The sequence below is a fragment of the Mobula hypostoma genome, chromosome X2 (genome assembly GCF_963921235.1).
Source record: "Mobula hypostoma chromosome X2, sMobHyp1.1, whole genome shotgun sequence".
Taxonomy (NCBI): Eukaryota; Metazoa; Chordata; class Chondrichthyes; order Myliobatiformes; family Myliobatidae; genus Mobula; species Mobula hypostoma.
In genome coordinates this window covers 44,434,024-44,461,696 of record NC_086129.1, presented here as the reverse complement: position 1 = coordinate 44,461,696, position 27,673 = coordinate 44,434,024, and the positions used below count along the sequence as shown (strand labels likewise).

At 41.9% G+C, this 27,673-nt stretch overlaps 2 protein-coding genes across 3 annotated transcripts in view; one reads left to right on the top strand and one right to left on the bottom strand.

Annotated features, from left to right (window-relative positions):
* Positions 1-5,947, bottom strand: part of abcg4a (ATP-binding cassette, sub-family G (WHITE), member 4a) — a 120,291-nt gene extending 114,344 nt beyond the window's left edge. Inside the window, exon 1 of one of the 2 annotated variants that reach the window (XR_010016639.1) lies at positions 5,716-5,944. Coding sequence is in view for 1 of the 2 variants with exons in the window: in XM_063038338.1 (XP_062894408.1) it covers positions 5,716-5,944 (229 nt within the window). In the remaining variant the exon portion in view is untranslated. Of the gene's footprint in view, positions 1-5,715 lie in introns of both variants that reach the window. The other variant, XM_063038338.1, reaches the window with a different exon arrangement.
* The window catches only part of LOC134340805 (G protein-activated inward rectifier potassium channel 3-like), a 170,784-nt gene that overhangs the window by 33,897 nt on the left and 109,214 nt on the right, over positions 1-27,673 (top strand). The gene's annotated exons all lie outside the window — the stretch shown is intronic.

Genomic DNA, 27,673 nt, shown 5'->3' with positions numbered 1-27,673 from the left:
TATAGAACATTACAGCACATTACAGGCCTTTCGGCCCACAATGCTGGGCCACCCTTTCCCTCCTACATAGGCCTCTATTTTTCTTTCATGCATATTTCTAGCTCCTAAATTTCCCAATTTAGTGCATGAAGCATTCAACTAATTATATAAAAGGCAGGGTTAGAATATGCTAATTTAAAATTACATCCACTATTTTGGTCTAATAATCTTCATTAATCTTAAAACTTAGTCAACCACTAAAATTTTCTTTCGGAACTACCTTCTATAGTAGAGTCAGCAAGAAGTCCTTTGACTCAACCCCCATTCTGTTAATTTCTGACTGGTGACAAATTTCTAGACAAACGTTTCTTACTCTTTCCTTGTTAATCATATCAATTTAAGTACATTAATAACCAACAAGTTAAAACAAATATAGAAATAAACCATTTGCAAAACCATAAATAATTCACCAAATCTTGAACGATGGCAAATAGTTGCAGGAGAGGAAAAAAATAGGTAAATCTCTGGTTTACAGATATAGAGTATTGAGTTAAAATACCATAGGGGAGAAAGTGACCACAAGCCAGTAGTGATACCCTTACCCCGACGGACACAGAGAGTGAAACAGATCTAAGTGAAACACACGAGAAGAAGTCTATATGACAGAGACCTTTATTTACATATGGCTGACATTAGCAACTTGTAACAAGTTACCCTCCCACTGACACATCCTGTGAGGTCAGGTAGTGAGGAATATAAATTGACACATGACTCCACTGTGCAATAAATTGGTTGGGCATGGGGGGGGTGAGATTTTTTTTTGCCAAATACCTCTTATTTAATTTTTTAAAAATCTACTTCTCTCCCTAGAGCATAGAAGTGTGCAGTACAGTCTGGCCCTTTGGCCCACAATATTGCACTATCAGAATCAGAATCAGGTTTATTATCACCGGCATGTGACATAAAATGTGTTAACTTAGCAGCAGCAGTGCAATGCAATACATAATCTAGCAGAAAGAGAGAAAAATAATACTAATAAAATAATAAATAAACAAGTAAATCAATTACGTATATTGAATAGATTTTTTAAAATGGGCAAAAACAGAAATACTGTATATTAAAAAAAAAGTGAGGTAGTGTCCAAAGCTTCAATGTCCATTTAAGAATCGGATGGCAGAGGGGAAGAGGCTGTTCCTGAATCGCTGAGTGTGTGCCTTCAGGCTTCTGTACCTCCTACCTGATGGTAACATTGAGAAAAGGACATGCTCTAGGTTCTGGAGGTCCTTAATAATGGACGCTGCCTTTCTGAGACACCGCTCCCTAAAGATGTCCTGGGTGCTTTTTAGGCTAGTACCCAAGATGGAGCTGACTAGACTTACAACCTTCAGCAGCTTCTTTCGGTCCTGTGCAGTAGCCCCTCCATACCAGACAGTGATGCAGCCTGTCAGAATGCTCTCCACGGTACAACTATAGAAGCTTTTGAGTGTATTTGTTGACATGCTAAATCTCTTCAAACTCTTAATAAAGGATAGACTAATAATAAAGTATAAACTAATCTCCCTTCCTCCCTACACAGCCCATAACCCTCCATTTTCTTTCATCTACCTGCCTATCCAAGAGTCACTTAAATGTCCCCTCAGTGATAGCCTCAACCACCAACCCCAGCCATGCATCCCAGGCACTTACTACTCTGTGTAAAAAAAAAACCTACTTCTGACAAAAGAGGTAAAGATTAAAAGTAAATGGGCAATTTGGATAGCAGACTGTGTGTACAAGGTAGACAGGAATAAAGTTGACGTGAACTTTTTTTTCTTATAAAAGACTGCCCAGATGCTCATTAGACACTGAATTTTACCAGCTGACCACCCCATGAATGGCACCACCGAGAAAAGAAGTGGCCAGTCTCGTTTAACAATGTTTGACCACCCTGAGGGTCAGAAAACCAAGTCTTACCACTCAGATCCTTGAGGTGGTCCTTTTAAACTGCAGTAAAAAAGCAAGTGGGTGCATTGCCCAAGAATCCCTCCATCTGGAGCTTGCAATGTGAGAAAATGCTCAATAATGCACATTTCCCATATCACTCTCCGAGCCAGCTGGCCACTTGGAACATAATCTACTGTTTAGTTATTTTTTGAGACACAACACGGAACAGGCCCTTCCAGCCCCTCGAACCGCGCCACCCAGCAGCACCTGATTGAATCCTAGCCTAATCACAGGGCAATTTACAATGACCAATACCAGTACATCTTTGGACTGTGGGAGGAAAGCGGAGCACCTGGAGAAAACCAGGCACTCCAAGGGGAGGACGTACAGAGACTCTTTCTAGATGGCGTTGGAATTGAACTCCGACGCCTCGGGCTGTAATAGCATCGTGCTAACAGCTACGTTACCATGGCGTCCCCATACAGCACATGAGACCATCAAGTCCATGATGGCATTGCACCCTGCACCAGTAGGGCAAGCCCAAACCATAGTTACGAAGCGTTTTGACGGAGTAAATAACTAAGGGTGGGGCTTACCCTATTGGCGCAGGGGGAACCATGCATCATCATCGCAACTTCCATTAGTAGTTGTCCCGTGCACAGAAATCACTCGAAATAATTCCATTCTGAACCACAGAAAAGTCAGAGGCTCCTTCTATTGGAAGGGGTAGTTGCATGTTGAAAATTTCATACCAAGTCACAAAGCAACTAATTTCCATACTATTGAAGTTTATCAATTTATAAAGTTTCAGCAATGCAACATCCAATTGTATATTCAAATACTTTCACTCCAGCAGCCTTCCTGAATCCATTTTGCACATTGATTATTCCTCCTTCATGGGAAAAAATTCGGTAAGATGGTTGTGTGCTTGGTCACAGCGGACTCTCTGGGTCCAATAAAAGGTGAAAACGTATGTCTTAAACACTTTTCTTGTGATTGCAAAACCCCGATGGATATTGATAATACAAAGTACTGTAAGTACAGTTCATTGGTTTGTTGCTGAGACTGATGGCGGGAGAGCTGTGTGGCCTCGGAGGTTGCGTGGTCTTAGCCTTCATGCCGCAGCATTGCCTGTTATAGCCACCGATGGGAGGAGGTGCCAGAGGCGGTGTGGGAACAAACAGAGGTATGCAGAAGGCGCACCTACTGCAGCATCACCTGTTACAGCCACACAAGGACGGAGCTGCCGGAGGCAGCACTGGAGCGGCAGAGGCATAACGGGCACACTTGAGTTCATGCTGGCTCCTGCAGCCCAGCTCTCCCGTCGGGGCTGCTCTCCAGCGTTCGCTCACTGGAAGTCAAGCTGGATTGCCTTCGTTTGTGGCTGCAGAAGATGAGGAACTGCTGCGTGCTTGTTCTTGTGGGAACGTGGCTACAGGATAACATCCCATGCACCATCAATATTCAGGCAATGCCATTCAGCAGCTAGTGCTATATTATTTTGTGACTGTACAGGATGTGCATGTGCTGTGTGCAACTGCATGTACTGTGTTTTACAACTTGGTCCCAGAGGAACGCAGTTTTGTTTAACTGCATACATGTGTATGATTAAATAACAATTAGACTTGAACTTTTTAACATTGGTTCTAGACTGAAGCTAGTAAACCATTCAGCTATGCTCCTCACCATCTTTACTCCTTCCAGTTAGAGTTATGGAGCACAAGAAAACTGGCTCTTCTGCTCAAATTTTACATGCTCACCAAGTTGCCTACATCTGGCCCATCTTGCTGTAGACCTTTCCAATCCATGAATCTGCCCAAATATCTTTTAAATGTTATGATTGCACTATCTTCTACTACTCCCTTTGGCAACTCCATCCACCTACCCACCACCCTCTGTGTAGAAAAGATTCCCTTAAATCTTTTCCCACTCAGCTAATTTTAATCCCACACACTGGGTAAGAGATCATTCACCTTTTCTATGGCCCTCATGATTTCAAACAGCACAACAAGGTCACCCTTCAGTCTTCCGTGCTCCGGGAAAAAAGCCTCAGCATGTCCAGTCTCTCCTTCAAACTTAAAGCACTCCATCCTGAATTTTTTTCCAACTTAATCACATCCTTCTTATAGTTCAAGGAAAATAATAGATTAATTTGTCACATGTGTATTGAAACATACAGCGAAGTGTGTCACTGCATCAAATCAAATCAGTGAGGATTGTGCTGGGCTGCCAGCAAGTGACACCACAGTTCCAGTGTTATCATACTCCTGCTCACAAGCATACATCTTTGGAGTAAGAGAGGGAACAAGAGCACCCAGAGGAATCCCATTCTGTTACGGTGAGTCTGACAGCAGTAGTGGGAAAGTTATTGGAAGGTATTCTATAGGACTGGATATACAAGTATTTGGATAGACAGGGACTGATTAGGGATAGTCAGCATGGCTTCATGCATGGTAGGTCATGTCTAACCAATCTTAAGAGTTTTTAAGAGGAAGTTACCAAGAAAGTTGATGAAGACAAGGCAGTGGATGTTGTCTACATGGACCTTAGCAAAGCATTTGACAAGATCCTGCATGAGAGGTTGGTCAGGAGAGTTTAGTTGCTTGGCATTCAAAATGAGGTAGTAAACTGATTTAGATATTGGCTTTTTGGGAGAAGCCAGAGAGTGGTAGTAGATGGTTGCCTCTCTGACTGGAGGCCTGTGACCAGTGGTGCGCCACAGGGATCGGTGCTGGGTCCGTTGATGGCTGTCATCTACACCAATGATCTGGATGATAATGTGGTTAATTGGATCAGCAAATTTGCAGATGACACCAAGTCTTCACTAAATATATTCCCATTGGAGATAAAGACAAAAGTAGATAATTCAAAGTCAAAGTAAATGTATTATCAAAGTGCGTATACACTCAATGGCCACTTTATTATGAGTGTATGATTGTGGTCTTCTGCTACAGGTCATCCACTTCAAGGTTTGACATATTGTGAGTTCAGAGATGTTCTTTTGCACACCACTATTATAACGCGTGGTTATTTGATTTACTGGTTCAAGCTAACAGGAAGGTGACAGTCTGGCCATTCTCCTCTGACCTCTCTCGTTAACAAGGTGTTTACACCCACAGAACTGCTACTCAATGGATTTTTTTTCATTTTTTTCACCATTCTCTGTAAACTCTGGAGACTGAAGCACATGAACACCCCAGGAGTTCAGCAGTTTGAGATACTCAAACCAACCTGTCTGGCACCAAGAATTATTCCACAGTCAAAGTCACTTAAATCACATCTTAGTCTAAACAACAACTGAGCCTCTTGACCATGTCTGTATGTTTTTATGCACCGAGATGCTACGTGATTGGCTGATTAGATCAGGGGTCCCCAACCTTTTTTGCACCGCGGACCAGTTTAATATTCACAATATTCTTGAGGATCAGCCGACGGGGGGGGGGGGGGTGGGGGTGGTGGTTGTTCAAGTTCAACAGTGCATGACAGGGAATGAGGAAAGGTGCCAGCTGAACCATATCGTTTCATATCGCCAAATCATATCATTTCCTCACAGCCCAGTACCAGTCCACGGCCCGGTGGTTGGGGACCACTGGATTAGATAATCTCATTAATGAGCTATACAGGTGTACCTAATAAAGTGGCCACTGAGTATACATTCCCATTGTAGGTAAAGACAAAAGTAGATCATTTAGTCAAAGTAAATGTATTATCAAAGTGTGTATATGTTATCATATACTCCCTTAAGATTAATTTTCTTGCAGGTATTTACAGATAACAAGGCCTGACAAAGCAGAAAAATAAAACTATCCTTACCTCTTTTCTTCCAACAAGGTCCCTCCCTTATAGAGTAGGAGAGGTCAGTGAATTCTATGTCCACAGCTGGACGCTTGGGCAGATGAGAGAACCTCTGGGCCTCAGTGATATGGTTTTCCACCTTCTTCAGGTGTGTGGTGAGGAGAGGTGCATCCTGGGACCCTCCATTGCACACGGTGTCTTCAAGAGCAATTGACACACATCCAGCATCAAGCGGCTTTTCAGCCATAACTCCACGCTGTGGGAGAGAAAAGAGAAATTTTAAATTGGAATGGATGTACTAATGGCTTGTCCTCTGCTCCAATGAATTAATTATAGGAACAGAGCTAAGGCTGGCACTCAGCATTATGCATTTCTGAGGATAAGGGATATTAATCAATTACAAGCCAATAGACTCCCACAGCTACTTCACCCAACCCAACCAGCAGGAACTCCATTCCACTTTTTCAGCTAAATCTTCACTGCTTCATCCTCAATTATGTCTGACCAATTTCCCAAACCTACACCCAGGGTAAGTACAAGATTCACTTTATCCACACCATCCACCCACCAGCCTCGACATTCAGCAGACATTGCTGGCATCTCAAAGAAAATGTGTCTGTAAAAGAAGCACACTTTAGGTGATCTACACTTAATGCTTCATCCACTGAGAGCAACCTCAGTGATTAAGTCAACAGGCCTTATTGGATTTTCTTCTATCCTGTTTTTTTGTGGAAGTGGTAAGTTTTGGGATCGACAACCTTTGCACCCAAGTTCTCAACCTGTGCATTCTCATCATCATCAGCTTGAAGTTGTACAAATTATCTTGTGATTCATGATCAACGCAGAAAATGTTGGAGGAATTCAGTGAGTCTGGATGGAGGGAAATGGACAGCTGACATTTTGGGTTAAGACCTTTCACCTGGATTGACAAACAAAGGGAAGGTTCTATAAAGAGGTGGAACCTGGTGAGGTTGGGTGGTAGAATCTACCTTGCCCTTTCTCCCCCTTTCCCTCCACCTTCTCATAATGGCTACCTTCCCTCTATCTTTCAGCCCAGATGAAGGATCTTGAACTGGAATGTCAAGGATACAATATCCATAAGATACAGTTTTGAGATAAACTTTTACTGAGATGGACATCCCACAGCACCAAGGTGCAGAATTTTCCTCAGCTCACTATTACATTTATCGCCTGGTCCTTTCTCTTTACTGGAGTGCAGTTCAACAGATCCATAAAGCCATGGTGATAAAACTAAAAACATTATTTTTGGCATAATAGTAGTAACGTAATGTTCTCCCAGGGGGTTATTCCCTTAATGAAGGATACCCATGCATAGCTTTGGTCAAGGTCCAGTGGCATGGCATCGAAGGCAACTGGGCACCCTTCACTGCTGCAGCCTTCCTCCATCTTCACTGCCATTGTAATGTTATTATCATCTGCCAGCTCCACCACTGAGGTCTTGGTTGGATCGTTTTTTGTCTGGAAGCTCCCCCTTGACCTTACCGCCATGGGTGACGCTTTCAGGAGCGAAGCTCCAGACGGCACTGCTCTCAGATATTTTGGCATTTAATAGTAACTGCGATGCATGCCAGTTATTTTAACTGACATGAGAGACAGAATACAGGTCTTCATTTCCCAGTTACTAGGGAGATGGAAAATGGGCATGAGGAAAAATTATATTTGCACTTCAGAAACATAACCTTGAATTCATAAGAATAAATGTTTGCAATGCTCTACAGCACACTTGAACAGTGAGCTAGCTAGAAATCCATTACTTATTTAATACTGAGAACTCCCAATGTGTGGAGATGCGATGTTGGTGAAAGTGTAAAAGTCATACATCAAAAATAAAAACGGAAATAAAATGGGAAATTATAGTCCACAGCACGTCTGAGATACAGTGTTGCTACCATTGCTTTGAGAACGTGTTTGCTATTGCCACAATCCATACTGCCACACAATATTATAGTGTCAAACCCACGTGGAGTACCCACATGACAAGCTCTTCATGACATCTACCAGCATCCATCTCACTCTTCATTCAACTCAACAGAAGCCAGGAAGTCTGATATGATGAGCAGCTGAAAAGGGAATAACGAGCATTGTAATGAAAAATTTGGTCTATAATAATGTGAAACATTTTGACATGTGGTGAACATGGAAATACAAGTCTTTCTCAGTTGTGGGATGGTGGAAGGCTGAGAAGAAGAAAAAAAGCTTTTTGTATATTGAGTGGCCACATTATCAGGTACATTCTGTACCTAGTAAAGTGGCCACTGGGAGAATGGTCATGGACTTCTGCTGTTGTAGCTCATCCACTTTAAGGTTCAATATGTTGTGAGTTTTGGAGATGGTCTTCTGCACACCACTGTTGTAGCGTGTGGTTATTTGAGTTATTGTCACCTTCCTGTCAGCTTGAACCAGTCTGGCCAATCTCCTCTGACCTCTCTCATTAACAAGGTGTTTTCAACCACAGAATTGCCACTCACTGGATGTTTTTCTTTGTTTTTTTTTATACACCATTCTCTGCAATGTGTGTGACTGCTGTGTGTGAAAATCCCAAAGAGATCAGCAGTTTCTGAGATACTCAAAACACCCTGTCTGGCACCCGCAATCATCCCACAGTCAAAGTAACTTAGATCACATTTCTTCCCCATTCTGATGTTTGGTCTCAACAATAATTGAACCTCTTGACCATGCCTCCATGCTTTTATGGATTGAGTTGCTGTCACATGATTGGCTAATTAGATATTTGCATTAATGAGGTAATTAGGTGTGCCTAATGAAGTGGCTACCGAGTGTAACTGTCACCTTGAATTCACCAGAATAAATTTTTTGCAATTGCTATAAGATGAAAATGTATCTGACATTCTTACTTGAACCCTTGGACAATACTTACTGGAAGCTGAAAAACCTACTAATCATAGAAAATGAGAAAGCGAACTAATTAGTAGCATCCCAACAATTCGAATGCTATTACTGAACCTTCACAGGTTGAAAATGTGTTTACATCTCCCAGAGATACAAGTACATCATGTTCTTCACATTGACTGTTAGTCTGTTCCAAAGAATATAATTTAAGGCAGCAAACTGTCAGAAAAAAATGTTGGCTACTTAACAGGTTTCAGTGTAAGTATCCATTAGCAGGTTCCATGATCTCATACTAAGTGGAGGCATTTCACCAAGCAAGATACTGTCTAACAGGGTAACTTTATGGCTTGGTCAGTACTCTGTTGGGTCAATAAATCAAGAATGCCCTGATTTCTAGCATGCAAACAATATTCTGCACTAAACGAAAAAGTAAAGCTACATAAGAAAAAATTGTAAACATGAAATGCATCTTCCAAAGGAGATGTTTCTAAGGTAATCCTGCACAAATAATTGAAATACAAAGAAAGCTTCAATGCACCTTGTACATCTATCACAATGACCACAATCATTTTAAACAAGTATCAGAGGCACACCAATCAACAGTCAGTACAGGTTGCTGAAGTGAGTAGCTGACAACTGGAATTTTGTGGCCCTTCCAGCTGAAATGTAATAAGTCATTACACGGAAAGAATCCAAATGGGCTTTAGGACCTATTTCAACTACACTTTCTCTCGAGCACCATCCATCATCAAGGACCTCCACCATCCAGGCTATGCACTCTTCTCGCTACTACCATCGGGAAAGGAGGTACAGAGGCTTAGGTCCCACAGCACCAGGTTCAGAAACAGTCATAACTCTTCAACCATCAGGTTCTTGAACCCGTGGGGATAACTTCACTCAACTCAACAATGAACTCAACCTATGGACTCACTTTCAAATACTCAACAACTCATGTTCTCAGTATTATTATTTGTTTTTCTTTCTTTGCAGTTTGTCTTCTTTTGAACATTAGTTATTTGTCTGTCTTTGTGTGTAATATTTTTATTGATTCTATTACATTTCTTTGTATTTTTGGAGAAGAGGAGTTCGGTGGGTAATACCGTTCCGGCTGACCGGAAGTGCACTGAGAGCGGTAAGCGTAAAGGAGTGGGGTGCTTACTGATCTGGTTAACAACAGATGGTGCAATCCGGGGTATATTATGATCGAGGAACGTGTTTGCAGACTGGATATTGAACTTTTTACTGTTGGACTTCGGCCACATTCCACCGAGATACAACACTTGGCAGCACGGGAGGTCATTCCTGCCTGTGGCCATCGAACGTGCAGCTCCTCCCGTGGAGGGTCAGACACCCTGAGCCAATTGACTGGTCCTGGACTTATTTTCCATCTGGCATAGTTTTGCATTTTGTTGTTTGACTGTTGGGTTTTTTTTATTGCTATACTTACGCTCTATTCTTGGTTGGTGCGGCTGTAACGAAACCAAATTTCCCTCGGGATTAATAAAGTATCTATCTATTTATCTATCTTTCTATTTACTGCAAATGCTTGCAGGAAAACGAATCTCAAGGTAGTATATGGTGACATATACATAATTTGACAAATTTGCTTTGAACTTTTACCCATGTCCAATGGAAGAAGTTCACTTTGGATACCAACGTCACTGATGTGCAAGATCACTGACCGCAGTTGGACTCACTCCCATGTTTTCAAGCTATGGTACAACTGATTTCTAGTTAACTATCAGATGACACTCTGGCAAACATACAGCTCAAAATCAACAAAAATCAATTCTTCCCACTAATTCTTTGAAATTTATTGCTTTGTGCTGCATTCCAGTAGGACTATCTTTCCTTATTGAATGTTCAGGCAATGCATATATTTATTTCTATGAAACTCAGGAAATTTATAATTCTGTAGAGGGCTCCGAGTCTGTCTTATCTTTCAGTTTTCCCTCCCTCCTATAAAACCTCAGCTTAGTGTTAACCCAGCCAACACTGCTCAGTCTTAATCATGACTTGTGATGACCTCCTTATGATGCACATCAAGTTTTGTTTATCAGAATGACTGTCTTGGAGAGGAATGAACCACAGCCAGTTTCTTCCCCATCTATTCTAAACATGAAGACACTAGAGGTAGTTAGAGCATCTAGCGTTCTAATTATTTCCTCACAAAGGAAGCATCTTTAAGAACTGATTCCCAAAATACTACTGGTGCCTTCAATGTGCAAATGAGTGCTTTTTCCCCCACTGAAGTCTGATTTATTCTTACAGGGCTACCTCCAGCATCTATCACATGGAGACAGTGAATGGAAAAGAACCTTCAAAGCAGGAAAGCTGGCAGCTTGTTCATACTTGCAACACCCTCTGAATGAAGAAGATCCCCCTCAGGTTCCCCCTAAACTTTTCATTTTTCACCCTTAACCCATGACTTCTAGTTGTAGTTCCACCTAACCTCAGTGGAAAAAGTCTGCTTGCATTCACCCTATCTATACCCCTCAAAATTTTCTATACCTCTATCAAATCTCCTCTCAATCTTCTATGCACTAGGGAATAAACTCCTAACCTATTCAACCTTTCCTTATAACCCAGATCCTCAAGCCCCAGCAACATCCTTGTAAATTTTCACTGTACTCTTTCAATTTTATTGATATCTTTCCTTTACACAATACTCCAAATTAGACCTCGCCTACAAAACATCCCAACTCCTGTACTCAATACATTGATTTATTATATAGTAAAACGATACCAGCATGCTTCCCGGCAGGAGATGTGTGAAAATTCCCTTACTGCTGTGTCTTTGTTACACTGATCAACAGCATGGGCGATCAACTGAAAGTTATCTTTTCCCATGAGAGCTACAAAGGAGTTGCACCAAAGGTTGGCATGGAGGTATGAAGGAATGGAATCTCCTGTATGTGCGTGGACCCTCCCACAAGCTAAAAACGATTGGTCCCACAGTGCCATTGCGCAGTGGGAAGGGCCCGTGAAGCAGTGGCAGCAGAAGGTTACAAAAAGGCTGCAGTCAGTGATGGAACAACCAGTCATGAGGTTTCAGTAAAGATTAAGATCAGCTTTATTTGTCCCATAAACATCAAAACATACAGTGAAATCATACCAGTGCCCGAAGAAGAGCAGGGTGAGCTGTGAAGGTTCACTGCCTTGAAAGATGTTCTGACATTGAGCTCCAAGTCAGAGATCACCAGATGCTGCAGAGATTCGCACAGGTGTAGTCATATTTTCCCTTTCAAAGAGTGTAAAAAAGTTATTGAGCTCATCTGGGAGTACAGCATCACTGCCAATCATGATGTTACGTTTTCTTTATTGGAAGTAATGGCCTGCAACTCTTGCCAGAGCTGATGTGCATTATATTCCTTGACTAACCTGAATCAGAATTGGTTTTTCACTCTTAAAATAGTGCTCCATAGGTCAAACCAGGACTTGTTGTGTAGTTCTGAATTACAGGTCTTGAATGACACATCTAGCCTTCAACAGTCTATGAATCCCCTGATCCACTTTTGTTTTGGGTACAACCAGATGTTCTCAAAGGCACACACTCATCCACGCAGGTTGGTGACAACTGTGGCATATTCATTCCGATTCGAAGATGAATCCTGAATATCGTCCAGTCCACCAACTCAAAGCAGCACTCTTTGCCTCCCTTGTCCATACTTTCTTGGTCCTCACCATTGAAGCTACAGTCGTCAGTCTCTACCTATACGCTGGGAGTAGAAGTAAAGCCAGGTGATCAGATTTTCCGAAGTGTGGGCGTGGGATGGCACGGTAAGAGTTCTTGATGGTGGTGTAACAGTGGTCAGGCGTGTTGGCTCCTCTGGTTCCACAGGTGATATGTTGGTGGCTGTTGTTCAGAGACTTCAGGCGAGCCTGGTTGAAATCTCCCACAATGGTAGGGAAGGCATTGGGGTGGGCTGTTTTGTACCTGATGATTATGGTGCTCAGCTCCTTCTCTTGAGCCGAGGTATATTTGGTGAATCCAGTCAAAAAAAATCAGAGCAACTGCCAACTTGCCTGTATTGAAGCTGCAGCCATGCACCAGACAACCCCACCCTCAAAATCAAGACTATTCAATGCCACACACCAATTGCTAAAATAATGCAAGAACTAACCAGATTACAGGAAATTGGAGAGGGGGAATATACTCTGGAAAACATTTATCACAAACAATCATTGACTAAACATCAAAGCATTTAATTGACTACAAAGTGCTAAGGGACACCCTGAGGCTGTGAAAATGCAAGTCTATTTTTTCTCTTGGTGAGTAAACATAATGCATTACTGTGTTCCTCAAGCTGTGCAAATGGTGCTAATATTATTAGTGCTTCCAAATCAATGCTGCAACTCCCTTGCTTTGTGACTCATTCAATTTCTACACACATCTAAAGCTAGGTATTTTTTCTGCACAAACTCCTAACAAGCTCTCGTCAAACTTCTTACCCAACTATTTAACACTAAACAGAACTTCTGTTCAGGTAAGTAATGAGCAAGCTGATACTGAAGATTGTGTGTTTAATATATACTGTATATCTGCAGCTAACAGACCTGAATAAATCTCTTGGGAAATTCAGGACAATGGTGAGGATATGGAATTTGCTGCCATTTGTAGTTCTTCAGGCCAACAGGATAGAAGCCCTTTGATGGAGAGTTCGATAAATGCAGGTGGTTGGGGAATGAGGAAAGAACAGACAAAAGGGCTTCGTGTGGAGTATAAATGCATAATCTGTTTAGAGATTATACATTCCAAGACTCAAACCTTTGTACTTAGACAAATTTATGTTTAACAAAACATATAACCATCCAATAAAGTGTAAGAACTGACCTTTCTGCTTAGTCCTGCACTGGCACTTAAGACTATGACTGAGCTCACTGTAACCTCAGATTCAAGATTATTTACTGTCATTCTTCAGTACACAGCAGTAAAGAACAAAATGATTATTACTCCAGATCCAAAACAGCATATAAAAACACAATAAGCATAAAGAACACATTAAAAACACAATAAATACAAATATAAGAGCAATCCTATAAAACATGATGTGTTGGTTGCCCGTCATATCCAGCAATGACAGGAGACCCGTTGCACTGGAGCAGTTCCACTCGGTCCAATGTGTAAGTAACTATTCCTCACATAGACTGATTGTAAGTACTGCGTATAAAATAATGCTAGATGATGTGTATGTAGTGGTAGTTGGTGGGTTGGTGGGGAGGGTCAATGGATGCAGGTGCTGATCAACCTGATATCCTGGAGGAAGGAAGTGCTTTTGAGTCTGGTGGTCCTGGCGTGGTTGCTGCATAGCCTCCTCCCTGATGGGAGTGGGACAAACCGTCCATAAGCAAAGTTGGTGGGCGGGGGGGGAGACGTTCATGATATTAGAAACATAGAAACACAGAAAATAGGTGCAGGAGTAGGCCATTCGGCCCTTCGAGCCTGCACCACCATTCAGTATGATCATGGCTGATCATCCAACTCAGAACCCCACCCCAGCCTTCCCCCCATACCCCCTGATCCCTTTAGCCACAAGGGCCATATCTAACTCCCTCTTAAATATAGCCAATGAACTGGCCTCAACTGTTTCCTGTGGCAGAGAATTCCACAGATTCACCACTCTCTGCGTGAAGAAGTTTTTCCTCATCTCGGTCCTAAAAGGCTTCCCCTTTATCCTCAAACTGTGACCCCTCGTTCTGGATTTCCCCATCATCGGGAACAATCTTCCTGCATCTAGCCTGTCCAATCCCTTTAGGATTTTATACGTTTCTATAAGATCCCCCCTCAATCTTCTAAATTCCAACGAGTATAAGCCTAGTCGATCCAGTCTTTCATCATATGAAAGTCCTGCCATCCCAGGAATCAATCTGGTGAACCTTCTTTGTACTCCCTCTATGGCAAGAATGTCTTTCCTCAGATTGGGGGACCAAAACTGCACACAATACTCCAGGTGTGGTCTCACCAAGGCCTTGTACAACTGCAGTAGTACCTCCCTGCTCCTGTACTTGAATCCTCTTGCTATGAAGGCCAGCATACCATTCGCCTTTTTCACCGCCTGCTGTACCTACATGCCCACTTTCAATGACTGGTGTATAATGACACCCAGGTCTCATTGCACCTCCCCTTTTCCTAATCGGCCACCATTCAGATAATAATCTGTTTTCCTGTTTTTGCCACCAAAGTGGATAACCTCACATTTATCCACATTAAATTGCATCTGCCATGAATTTGCCCACTCACCCAACCTATCCAAGTCACCCTGCATCCTCTTAGCATCCTCCTCACAGCTAACACTGCCGCCCAGCTTCGTGTCATCCGCAGACTTGGAGATGCTGCATTTAATTCCCTCATCTAAGTCATTATTGCTGGCCTTTATCCGGCACCTTTCTGTATGTATGTCCTTGATGTTAGGTAGGCAGGTGCTGATGAAGCATTGGGCATTGTAGAGGCTTTCTATCCACCACAGTGCAATTTCTGTAGCACACCATGATGCAGCATGCTATGATGCTCTCCATTGTGCACCTGTAGAGTATTGGGAGCTGGTCTAGACACACCTTTAGCCTCCCCAGAAAGTAGAGGCATTGATTATGGAGGATGTATTCTGGGACCACGAGAGATTATATGAGACATGTACACCCAGAAGTTTGAAACTGCTTGCCAGAGATGTGAAGAGAGGACTGAGCTGTGTGCGATTTCCTGAAGTCAATGAATTTGTTTATTAAGATACAGTGTGTAGTAGGCCCTTCCACCCTTCGAGCCACACCACCCAGCAATCCCCCAATTTTATCCTAGCTGACAATGACCAATTCACCTCCCAACCGGTATGTCTTTGGATTTTGGGAGGAAACCCACACAGTCACAGGGAGAACATACAAACTCCCTACATGCAGTGGAAGGAATTGAACGTGGGTCGCCTGTACTGTAAAGCACTGTGAACCACTATGCTAGCATACTGTTGGACGACAATAACCATCTCGTTTGTCTTGTTGATATTAAGGAAAAGGTTATTCTCCTGGCATCTGGCCTCGAGCTCCTCCACCTCCTCTCTGTAGGCCGTCTCATGGTTGTTGGTGATGAACAACGTCGTGTCATCACTGAACTTGATGGTGTGCTTGCTCCGCTGAATGGTCGTGCAGTCGTGTGTGAGCAGAGTGTACAGCAATGGCTCAGCTCACAGCACCCGCGTTGACGATGATGGGGAGGGAGGAGCGGTTATACATCCTGACTTTTCATTCTTATCCCCCTTGCTTCTCAAGCATCAACCTATCACTGCCTAAACAACTATAATGCTTGCACCATTATCTCCAGCCTCCTGAATTTCCTCTGAGATTTATTCAAGTTTATTGCTGTCATAGGCAAATATGCACAGGGAATAAAAGCCATAAAATTATCTTTCTGAAGCAGCAGCACAGTATATGATAGGAGGAGGACAAGCACAAGTTAGCATAACATGAAGTTAATATGCACTGTACATAACTTACATACTTGTACAAATTTCAAAGTTTCAAAAGATTCAAAGTACATTTATTATGAAAGTAGGTACACAGTATACAACCCTGAGATTCATCTTCCCACAGACAGCCACAAAACAAAGAAGAATCGTAGAACCTGTACAAAGAAAACATCAAATACCCAACGTGCAAACAAAGAATGAATCATGCAAATGGAAAAAAATGAGTGAAAAATATAGAATATAAAACATCAAACCAGAAAGGAATGTTCAGTTTAGTTCAATTTAGCGCTGTCATTCGTTAACTGCTGGCCGCAGAGCCATCTGTTCCAATCAAAATCGCACAAAATAGCAATGGAAAAATGGTGTAACCAGAAACCAGAAGCACATTATAGCACGAAGTACAAAGTCCAACACATAAACCGCGTCAATTAAACTTTGCCCAAGACCCAAGACTTTGGCACTTCCTCCAGGAATATAGAGTGAGGGGAGGGAGAGAGATCAGTCAAACACAGGCACCTTCCTCCGGGAGCAGCAAGTGAGAGCGAGAGAGAGACCAGTAAAATGCAGACAACACAACAGCACTACTGCAAGCTGAAAGCTAGAGAAAAATAGAATCCAAAGTAGTGTTATGTTTTCGCAGGTCAGTTCAAGGGCCTGATGAGAATGGGGAAGAGACTGTTGTTGAACCTTGAAATGTGGATCTTTAGTCCTGTACCTCCTGTTGAAAGCAACATTGAGATGGCATGGTGCCAATGATAGGGTCCCTGATGATGGGTGTTGCCTTCCTGAGACATTGCCTCTTGTAGATGTCTTCAGTGTGTACAGTGAAACAATATTACAAAAAATAAGAGACATCTTGGGAATCAAAGTTGGCGGTGAAAACATCAATAATTTCAGATAAGCAGATGACACTATGTTAATTGCAAGTACGGAGGAAGAACTACAAAACTTAATTGATATAATTGTTGAAGAAACTGCAAAAATGGGTCTATCTATCAATCGCAAAAAGACAGAATGTATGGTGATATCCAAAAAGAAGGAGAATCCTATCTGCAGGCTGAGAATAAACGGGGAAGACATAAAACAAGTACAGAACTTTTGCTACTGAGGAAGCTGGGTGACATCAGATGGCAGGTGCGACATGGACATCAAAAGAAGAATAGGGATGGCAAAAGACACCTTTACGAGAATGAAGAGTATACTGACCAATACTAAACTAGGCATGACAACCCACCTCAGAGTACTGAAATGTTACGTTTATCCAGTTATGTTATATGGCTCAGAATGTTGGACAATATCTAGTAACATGAGGAAATGAATTGAAGCAGCAGAGATGTGGTTTTTGAGGAGGATGCAAAGAATATCATGGACGAAACAAATATCTAACGAGGATGTCCTGAACAGAGCAAACACAAGAAGAGAAATAATGTATGAGATCATGAAAAGGCAATGTAACTTCATTGGGCATGTGATTAGGAAAGAGGAGTTAGAATGCACGGTAATTATGGGAAAGATTGAAGGGAAGAAAGCAAGAGGAAGGCAAAGACAAATGATGATGGAGACAGCAGCCAGAGAACCGGAAATGAATACCAATGAATTGATCCACTTGACCCGAAACAGGAGTGTGTGGGCCATGACAGTCAAAGCTCAAACTGGGCACGGCACCTGATGATAATGATGATGATGAGATGTCTTCGATGGTGGGGGAGAGCTGGAACTGGCCAGGGTCAACACCCTCTGTAGTCTCTTGCATTCTTGTCCTTTGGAGTTTCCAGACCATACCAACTTGTCAGAATGCTTTCCATCTTATGATAGTGGCTTATATTGGTTATTTTATAAAAATAAAATATACAAAATTACACACACACACACACACAGTATATACATAAACACATACCCACTCAATGGCCATTTTATTAGATACAGGAGTGGGACCCAGTGTGATCTTCTGCTGCTGTAGCCCATCCACTTCAAGATTTGATGTGTTGTACATTTAGGGATGCTCTCCTGCACAGCACGATTAAAACGTGTGATTATTTGTGTTACTGTCACCTTCCTGTCAGCTTGAACCAGTCTGGCCATTCTCCTCTGACCTCTCTCATTAACAAGGTGTTTTCAACCACAGAATTGTCCCTCACTGGATGCTCTTTGTTTTTTGCACTATTCTCTGTAAACTCTAGAGACTGTTGTGTGTGAAAATCCTAGGAGATCAGCAGTTCCTGAGATACTCAAACCACCCCATCTGACACCAACAATCATTTCATGGTCAAACTCACTTAGATCACATTTCTTCCCCTTTCTGATGTTTGGTCTGAACAACAACTGAACCTCTTGACCATGGCTGCATGCTTTTATGCACTGAGTTGCTGCCACATGATTGGCTGATTAGACATTAGCGTTTATGAGCAGTGTACAGGTATATCTAATGGAGTGGCCACTGAATGTATATTGGGCATGTAGGTATTTAAAATTGTACGCCGACACACTTACTATTGTTAATATTTATCCGTATAGGGACTAGAGTACGATGAAACAGGAGGTGAAGTGACAATGCATGGTAATATATGCCCTTACCGGCTAATTTGTCCTCACATACAATGAATCTTTAGGAGGTTATTACAGCGCTGTTCTTCTGTCCAAAAGTACAGAAGCTCAGATCAACCACTTTAAATGTTTTTCTGATGCAGGAACATTTACAGAAATGTTCTTTTTATCCTCAACTTATACAATGTAAAGGAACTTCCTCTGAAATTAAATTGATCATCTTCTGTTATCTGTACTTTTTTTCCCTCCCCATTTCAGGCTAAATCTTTGTGAGGGGAAATACTATTAAACTAGAATACATTTACATATTACTGTTGGCAGAAGGATTAATGGTCTTTGTGAGAGTTTATTCTTTTCTTAGAGATAGAGCTCAGTAACAGCCCTTCAGCCCATTGTGCCCAATTACACACATGTAACCAATTAACCTACGTACTCATAGGTCTGTGGACTGAGAGAGGGAACCAGAGCACCCAGAGGAAAGCCATGTGATCATGGGGAGAATGCACAGCCTTCTTACAGACAGCGGTACTGGGGTCACTGGGGCTGTACGCTACCATGCCACCATTACAATTATGCTACCATTAATTCAAGTTGCTTTCACTTTATTATTTTTGGATGTGCAACAGGCAAACCTTTGAGAGTTTTAGGCATTTCTGTGATCCGATGTTACTGTGACGTAAGCAGGTTCCAACATCATCTGCTCATTCTATGGTGAGTACTGAGTCACACACCCTTTCCTGGTCAACTTTCTTCCCTTGGCTTAACCAGTGATCAACACAAGTCTTCAACACAAGAGATTCTGCAGATGGTGGATATCTCCAGTAACACACACATAATGCTGAAGGACCTCTGCAGGTCAGGCAGCATCCATGGAGGAGAATAAATACCAGTATAAGTATCCTAACATGGGGTGGGATAAGGGGACTTTGATAAAGTTCAGTTCCAATAAAGAAGCTGTGGATAAACACAGGTTGTTGAACTATGGAGACTGGAGACTGTGTTAGAATAGTTAAGAAGATGGAATCATTGCAGCTTGAGAGGCAAGTACTTCGGCAAGGAAACGTGAAAGCTTTAAGCATGGTGCAGTACACCACCAGATTCCCTTCAGACCTTGAAACGACACTCAGTGGCCACGTTATTAGGCACACCTGTACACCTGCTCATTCACACAAGTATCTAATCAGCCAATCACGAGGCAGCAACTCAATGCATAAAAGCAGTGGTCCCCAACCACCGGGCCGCAAAGCATGCGCTACCAGGCCGCGAGGAAACGATATGATTTGGCGATATGAGTCAGCTGCACCTTTCCTCATTCCCTGTCACGCCCACTGTTGAACTTGAACGTCCGCCACAACATTACGCACACCTCATCCAAGTCAGGGTGGGAAGAAGATCAACTCCTCGAGCTTGCAAATGACGGCGGGCTGAAAAGTATGTTTGACATAACATCTTTGCCGACATTCTGGATCAAAGTCAAGGCTGAATATCCTGAGATAGCCAGGAAAGGACTGAAAACGTTGCTTCCATTTCCAATATATCTCTGCAAAGCGGGCTTTTCTGCAATGAATGCAACGAAAACTAAATTGCGGAATAGATTGGACATAAGGAACCCCCTTCGAGTATCGCTGTCTCCCATCACCCCTCGATAGGACTGTCTTGTTGCAGGGAAACAAGCCCAGGGCTCCCACTGATTCAGCGATATTGGTGTGTTGCAATGATTTTACATGTTCATACAAGGAAAATATGTGCTGTGTGTTTAATATCCAAACATTACTTAAAATGTTATGATGCTATTGACTTATAAGTGACTTATAATTGACTTATCACTATATTCTTGCGAGGAAAATATGCACTGTGTGTTTAATATTAAATTCGTTAGATAAACCCTTTTAGAAACCAAATTGAGTGTATTAGCCACTTATAAGTGACTTATAGTTGACTTATCACCTATATTCCAGTCCTGATTAACAACCCCCCACCCCCAGTGTTGCCAACTGTCCCGTATTAGCCGGGACATCCCATATATTGGGCTAAATTGTAGAAAAAAAAATCGGCACGTACACACAGGTGCCTGCGCAAGGCTCCATGGTCACGGTAGTCTTTCTCGGGGTAAACACAAGGGTCCCGTATTTGTCTGCTACACTTGTCCGTTGGCAACCCTACACTCCCCCCCCCCCCACAACCCCAGTTGGCCGGTCCGCAAAAATATTGTCAATATTAAACCAGTCCGTGGTGCAAAAAAGGTTGGGGACCCCTGCATAAAAGCATGCAGATATTGTCCAGCGGTTCAGTTGTTATTCAGACCAAACATCAGAATGGGAAGATATGTGATCTGAGTGAATTTGATCAGATCTCTTTTTCTAAGCATCTCAGAAAGTCCTGATCTCCTGGGATTTTCATGTACAACAATCTCTTAGAGTTTACAGAGAATGGTGTGAAAAACAAAACAAAAAAAAAAATCATCCAACGAGCAGCAATTCTGTGGCCAATAATGCCTTGTTAATGAGAGAGGTCAGAGGAGAATGGCCAGACTGGTTCAAGCTGACAGGAAGGTGACAGTAACTCAAATAACCATGTGTTACAACAGTGGTGTGCAGAAGAGCATCTCTGAATGCACAACACATTGAACCTTGGAGTAGATGAGGTCCTATGGTGATCCTCCTCCTTCCCTTTCTTCCATGCTCTTCTGCCCTCTCCTATCAAATTCCCTCTTCTCCAGCCATGTATCTCTTTCACCTATCAACTTCCCAGCTCTTTACTTCACCTTCTCCTCTTCTCCTGGTTTCACCGATCATCTACCACCTTGTACTTCTTCCTGCCCTCCCCCTTCTTGCTCTAACCTCTCATCGTTTTTTTCCCAGTCCTAATGAAGGGTCTCAGCCTGAAACGTCAACTGTTTACTCTTTTCCATCGATGCTGCCTGGCCTGCTGAGTCCCTCCAGCATATTCTGTGAGTTACAGCATTTGAAGACAATACCGAGTTCCTCTCCTGTACCTAATAAAGTAGCCACTGAGTGTACACTGGTGCAATTTCGATGAAAGGCAAAAATGAAACTGGGACAAAGAACAACCAAAGGCAATTTACCTACAAGGAGTTTGGGATACAAATCATTGTCAATCTGAATGATACAACATGTACAATGAAATGTGCATGTGATGCTTCAAATGACAGGGTAAGGAATACCACTGGTCACCCATTGGGCAATAGCTAAAGAAACCCAATCATATAAGCATCACACACAGTGACAAAAGGTAAATATTTATAATAATAGATACTCATTTTCTACCTACAACAACTGAATTAGCAGAGAAGGTCTTAAGCAGGAGGATAAAATAATAAAAGGATTAAATGAATTGGAGAAATGTCTGGAAGACTTGGTATGCATCCAACAAGCAAGGTATGAGCTGTCAGCAGAAAAATGGGACAAGATACATGGGGAAGAAATGCTTTATTCTGAGTTTACTTCATGGAAAATTACCAGGAAGATGGGGGAAGGATTCACTGATGTGACAGAGTGCAACATTCCCATTGACTCAGACGAGTTCCTGTTCCATTGTTAATGAACACTCATCAAAGTGGATGAGTATTCAGGATGGTATTGAGAACTTTCTGTCCATGAATTAGAAGCACAAAAAAGCCCACACAAAAAGAACAGCAAAAGGAAAATACCACCTCACAGTATATACACCTGGCAGTCTTCTCTACTGAGGTCTCTGGAATTCCTATAATAACTCATCACCCTATCACCCTATAATAACCTCATCACCCTATAATAACCCTGCAAAACCTCAGAGTAGGAGCAAATTACCCTCAATTTGACAAAGATTGAGTGGACAAATGCTACAAGAGCTTCACATGAACATTCTGGCATTGATGGCATGAAGACTACAGCCACGGGCTTTGTGTGTTCTCTGGGAATGTCCGGACAGGGCCAATGAAACCATCTTTGTAAATAGCCAACAAGTACCAAATGATTATTGAGGCCTTTATGTCCTCATGAATATCAAAAGAAAGGAAACATGCTGGTTCCTACATTTCAAAGTATTAAATTAGATCCATTTTTGAAAGTCTTGGCTTACTAGAAGAACTGTTTGGATCCTCAATTTTGTTCATCATTATTTAAGCACATTATGAAACAAAATGGATTTATTTCACTATATCATTCAATGTCAGCAGAGAAATCAGTGAGGATCTTCAAAGCAGCATTGAAGAAACTGAAAACGGCATTATAGTATTACAGAGAATTCTCGAGTTTAAAAGCAAAATATTAATTAGCTAGGGCAGCACAATAGCATAGCGGTTCGCATAATGCCATTATGACAGTGACCTGGGTTCAGTTCCACCACTGTCTGTAAGTTTATACATTCACCCTGTGACTGCATGGGTTTCCTCCAAGTGCTCTGGTTTCCTCCCACATTCCAAGCACTTATAGGTTAATTGGTCCCATGGATATAATTGGATTTTGTTGGGCTGGAAGTAAATGTTATTGTGCAGTGTCTCTAAAATAAATAAATAAATAATTTACTTAATTGTTTGTTTATTTTTTGAGATACAGCATGTAATAGGCCCTTCGAGCCACACTGCCCAGCAATACCTCAATTTAACTCTAGCCTTGGGATAATTTACAATGACAAATTCGCCTCTCAACCAGTACATCTTTAGGTTGTGGGAGGAAACCAGAGCACTCAGAGGAAACCCATGCAGTCAGGGGGAGAACATACAAACTCCTTACAGGTAGCGGCACTGGTACTGTAAAACGTTGTGCTAACCACTATGCTACCATTTGGCATTACAAAATTATGCCTCATTCTATGATGGCTGCACTCCTACAGAGCTCCTAATGTAGCAAAGGCTAAGAACATGATTGAGCCAAGTTCAGTCAAACTTCACCGGGAGTGTTGATGAGGGACAACTGACGCAAAGAAAATTGAGTTGAGGTGTGGTTAAAAAAACCTCACGCATCATGTGAGCCATGTTAGACCATCTCTCAAATCCAACATTCAGAAATAGAATGCCGAAGTGTTTACTGAAATGTGCAGTAGAGTGTTATTGTGCAAAAATACAAGAGTTAGAAAAGTTTATAAACATATACATAAATTATTTAAGTCAAACAAGGAATATATAGGGAAATATCCAAGTGTATTGTGACAACGATATAAGAAATCAAAGGAGGATGAGGTCATAGGCTTGCTGTGCTTTCTCTGTTGTACAATAACTGCAGTAGAACTTGATTCCCTTAATAATTACATTTCAGAAGCTGATCCAGTGGAAACTATGGGAGAAATGACAAGATCCCACTGAACAGAATTGAGGAGTCACAGCTTTCCCAAGTCAAAGGGAGATACTACAACAATGACACGAGCCGCACAAGTGAGATACATGTGTTCTAAGAATAAGAACGGATACACAAGTTGAAGTTTCAGACAACTGCCAGGGAAATGGAAGTGGTCAGGGAACAGAATTTGTGGAGACTGTAGATAGTGACTTCTGTGTTTAGATGGAAGAGACAGAAGGGACTGCAGATACTGGAATCACCAAATGCTGGAGGGACTCAGCAAGTCATGCAGCATCTATGGAGGAATGAATGGTTTTGACCTGAAACACCGTCCATTTCCCTCCACAGATGCCGCCTGAACCCCAAGTTCCTCGCATGTTTTGCATTTAATGGGAGACTGCCTAATATCCAGAACTGCATGTGCAGAAATCAGATCAACACCTTCAAAACTACAGAGGCATTGGGAGAGTTGTGGTGAAGTCTAGTGAGGACCCACATTGGGCATCTGATGTTATGGAGTCACCGAGTAAGAGTGAGGGTAGTGACAAAGGATACGTGAAAGGACTTCTCACAGGGCACTGTATTTCAGAAAAACTATTAATAAAGATAGTCTAAAAGAGCATATTTCATGGATAAAAATAATTTTATTTCTAAATACAAACTATTTGCAGTATAAATTAATACAAACACAGTGCTGCCCAAAGTAATTTCATTGGACCTGTCTCAATAGGCAGAATTAAGCTGTAGAGCAAAACCTGTTCCTGAATACTTAATGAAGTCATCTGGATTCATCAAGCTCAGCAGACTGAACAGAGTGCAACAAATGGAAAACAGGCACAGGAGTAAGCTTGTCCATTTCAGTATGATCATCCCAATTTGGTACACTATTCCAGTTTTCTACCCATGTCCCTCAATCCCTCTGGTCCTATGAACTGTTTTCTGTGTTTGGAAAATTGCACAAGTCCTTCAGTGTGGGAGAAGATATTCCTCATTATTTTTGCCTGAAATGGCTCACCTGTTATTGACAGTGATCCCTGGTCTTGAACTCTTCTGCCAATACGAGCATTATTCCTGCATGCAATCCGTCCAGTCCTCATCGAACTTTAAACTTCATGACTGCCTCATGTTGCACATAACCTCTCTCAGATTGTCTTTATTTTTCTTTTCTCTTCTGTTTGTTTTACCAACAAATTCGTATCCTATAAAAACAGTCAAGGAACCAGCCTGCTCCCCCATCAGATCACTATTCAATTGATTACTGGAGGGAGCAGTATGGTTCTCACATACCATAAGACATAGGAGCAGAATTAGGCCATTTAGCCCATCAAATCTGCTCTACTATTCCACCATGACTGATTTATTATCCTTCTCAACCCCATTCTCGTCTTCTTCCCATAACCATTGACACCTTTACTATTCAAAAGTCTCCATTCTAAATGGATTTCCCTCAATTCTGAGGCTGTGCCCACTGCTCCTAGACTTTGAGCCTTTAAACTAGGAATTCCATTCCTTTCATTCATTTACATTTTCATTTGATGGCAAACTACAGAACTAGAAACATACAGAATTCTTAATTATTGCCCGAAGTGCTGATTTGTGTATTCTAGAAGACAGAAATTGCAACTTCATAAAATCTTTTTGTGGGTTCCTCTAAAATCACCAGACTCCACCTTGAAAAACCAAAAGAATTTTCATTCACCCAGCACCTTTAAAAACACAGGATATCCCAATATCTATGTGGACTTTTAAAGACCGGTCACTGTCATGATGCTGGAAAAAAGGGTGGAAGTTTCCACACAATACCTTCCTACAAACAGTAATTTATTTAATAGCACATTTACTGTTTTAACAGTAAAATGTAAGAAAAATAGGCTCTTCGGTCATTTATGCCTGCTCTACCTTCCAATATTATCATGCTAATATTTCACCTACCGCCATTTTCCTGCAGCAACTCTATATTGCTTGATCTGCTTAATATCTAAAAAGCTATTGATCTCTGTCACAGTGATTGAGTCTTCACAGTCTTTTGGGTAGAGAATTCCAAAGGTTTGCAACAATCTGGATGTATAAATCCCTTCTCACCACAGAACAACTCCACACTTTGGGTCTTTGACCTCAGGCTCCACACACTGCAGCAAGAAGAACATCATCCCTAAATCTACTCTGTCAAACTGTACAACTCCTTCAATCTCAGCTCTCATGTTTATAAACTCTAGAGATCTGAGACCCAGATTTGACCCAAGACAAAGCTCTCATCACATGGATAAATCTGGAGGAACTTTGTTGTACGCCCCTCAATTGCGAGCATATCCTTTACTAGATTGGGAGATTAGATCTGTACACCATACTACAGGTGAGATCTCACCAGGGTGGTCTATAATTTCAAACAGGCATCTTTACTCCTAACTCAAAAATGTCTTGAAATGAATTCTGGTGGCCTTCCTAATTGCATGCTGCCTCTTTACATTATGTGATTTATTTTTCACTGACACCCAGATCTCTCTGAACATCTAAATCATTCAATCTTTCACCATTTAAAAGAAAAATCTCTGCTTCTCTCTTTTTTGATCCAAAATAAATGACCTCACAGTTTTCACATTACATTCCACATGTCATGTCCTCAAATACTCACTTAGCATTTTTATATTCCCCTCAATGCAAACTCCTCACAACCAGCGCATCATCCAGCTTTCTGTCATCTGCACATTTGGCACCATTGATATAGGTTATGAACAGCTAAGGACTCATCACTAATTCCTGTAGCTCCCTACCAGCCAAAGCCTCTCACCCAAAAAATGACTGTTTCTATTCTCTGTCTGTTAACCATTCCCAATCTATGGCCATAGAACATACAGGCCTTTTGGCTCACTATGCTATGCCTAACCATTAATCTACTCCAAGATCAATCTAACACTTCCTTCCCACATTTCTCTTTCATCCATGTGCTTATCTAACAGTCTCTTAAATGTCTCTGGTGAAATGCCTTTACTATTCAATGTATCTAAAACTGCGTAAAAAATTACCTCTTACAACCCCCCTATACATCCCTCCAATAACTCAAAATTATGGCCCCCACCTCCGTCTTAGCCATTTCCACCCTGGGGAAAAGTCTCTGGCTGTTCACTCTATGTCTCTTATCTTGTACATCTCTATCAAGTGACCTCTCCTGCCAAAGGGTCTCGGCCTGACTGTTCTCTTTTCCATAGGTGCTTCCTGGCCTGCTGAGTTCCTCCAGCACTTAATGTCTGATGCTTTGATTTCCAGCGCTTGCAGATTTTCTCTTGTTTGTTGACCCTTGAACAATAAGGTTTCTTTTCTCCAGCAGAGAAATCAATAAAAATGGAAACAGAGCACCACAGTAGCCACGACTTTATTACAGCTCAGAGCCTCCGAGTTCAATTCCGACGGTGTAAGGAGTTCGTACATTCTCCCCATGACTGTGTCGGTTTCCTCTGGGTGCTCCGGTTTCCTCCCACATTCCAAAGACTTACAGGTTAGTAGGTTAACTGTCCCGTGATTAGGGCTAGGGTTAAATAGGCGAGATGCTGGGCGGTGTGGCTCGTTGGGCCAGAAGAGCCTGATCTGCACTGTACCTCTAAATAAATAACATCAGTATTTACCATTCTAATTTGATGGAAGATCACTATAGCCTCTACAATCATCAAAAGAACTGCTCATAGCATCCAACACAAAATTAGCAGAACATAATATTAGTTAAGACACTATTACCATCCACAACCACTGGACGTTCTTTGCCATTCCAGACACAAACACAACAAAAGCATTCCCCACCCCACCCTCCATAACATTCCCTGGACTACCTCTCAAAAC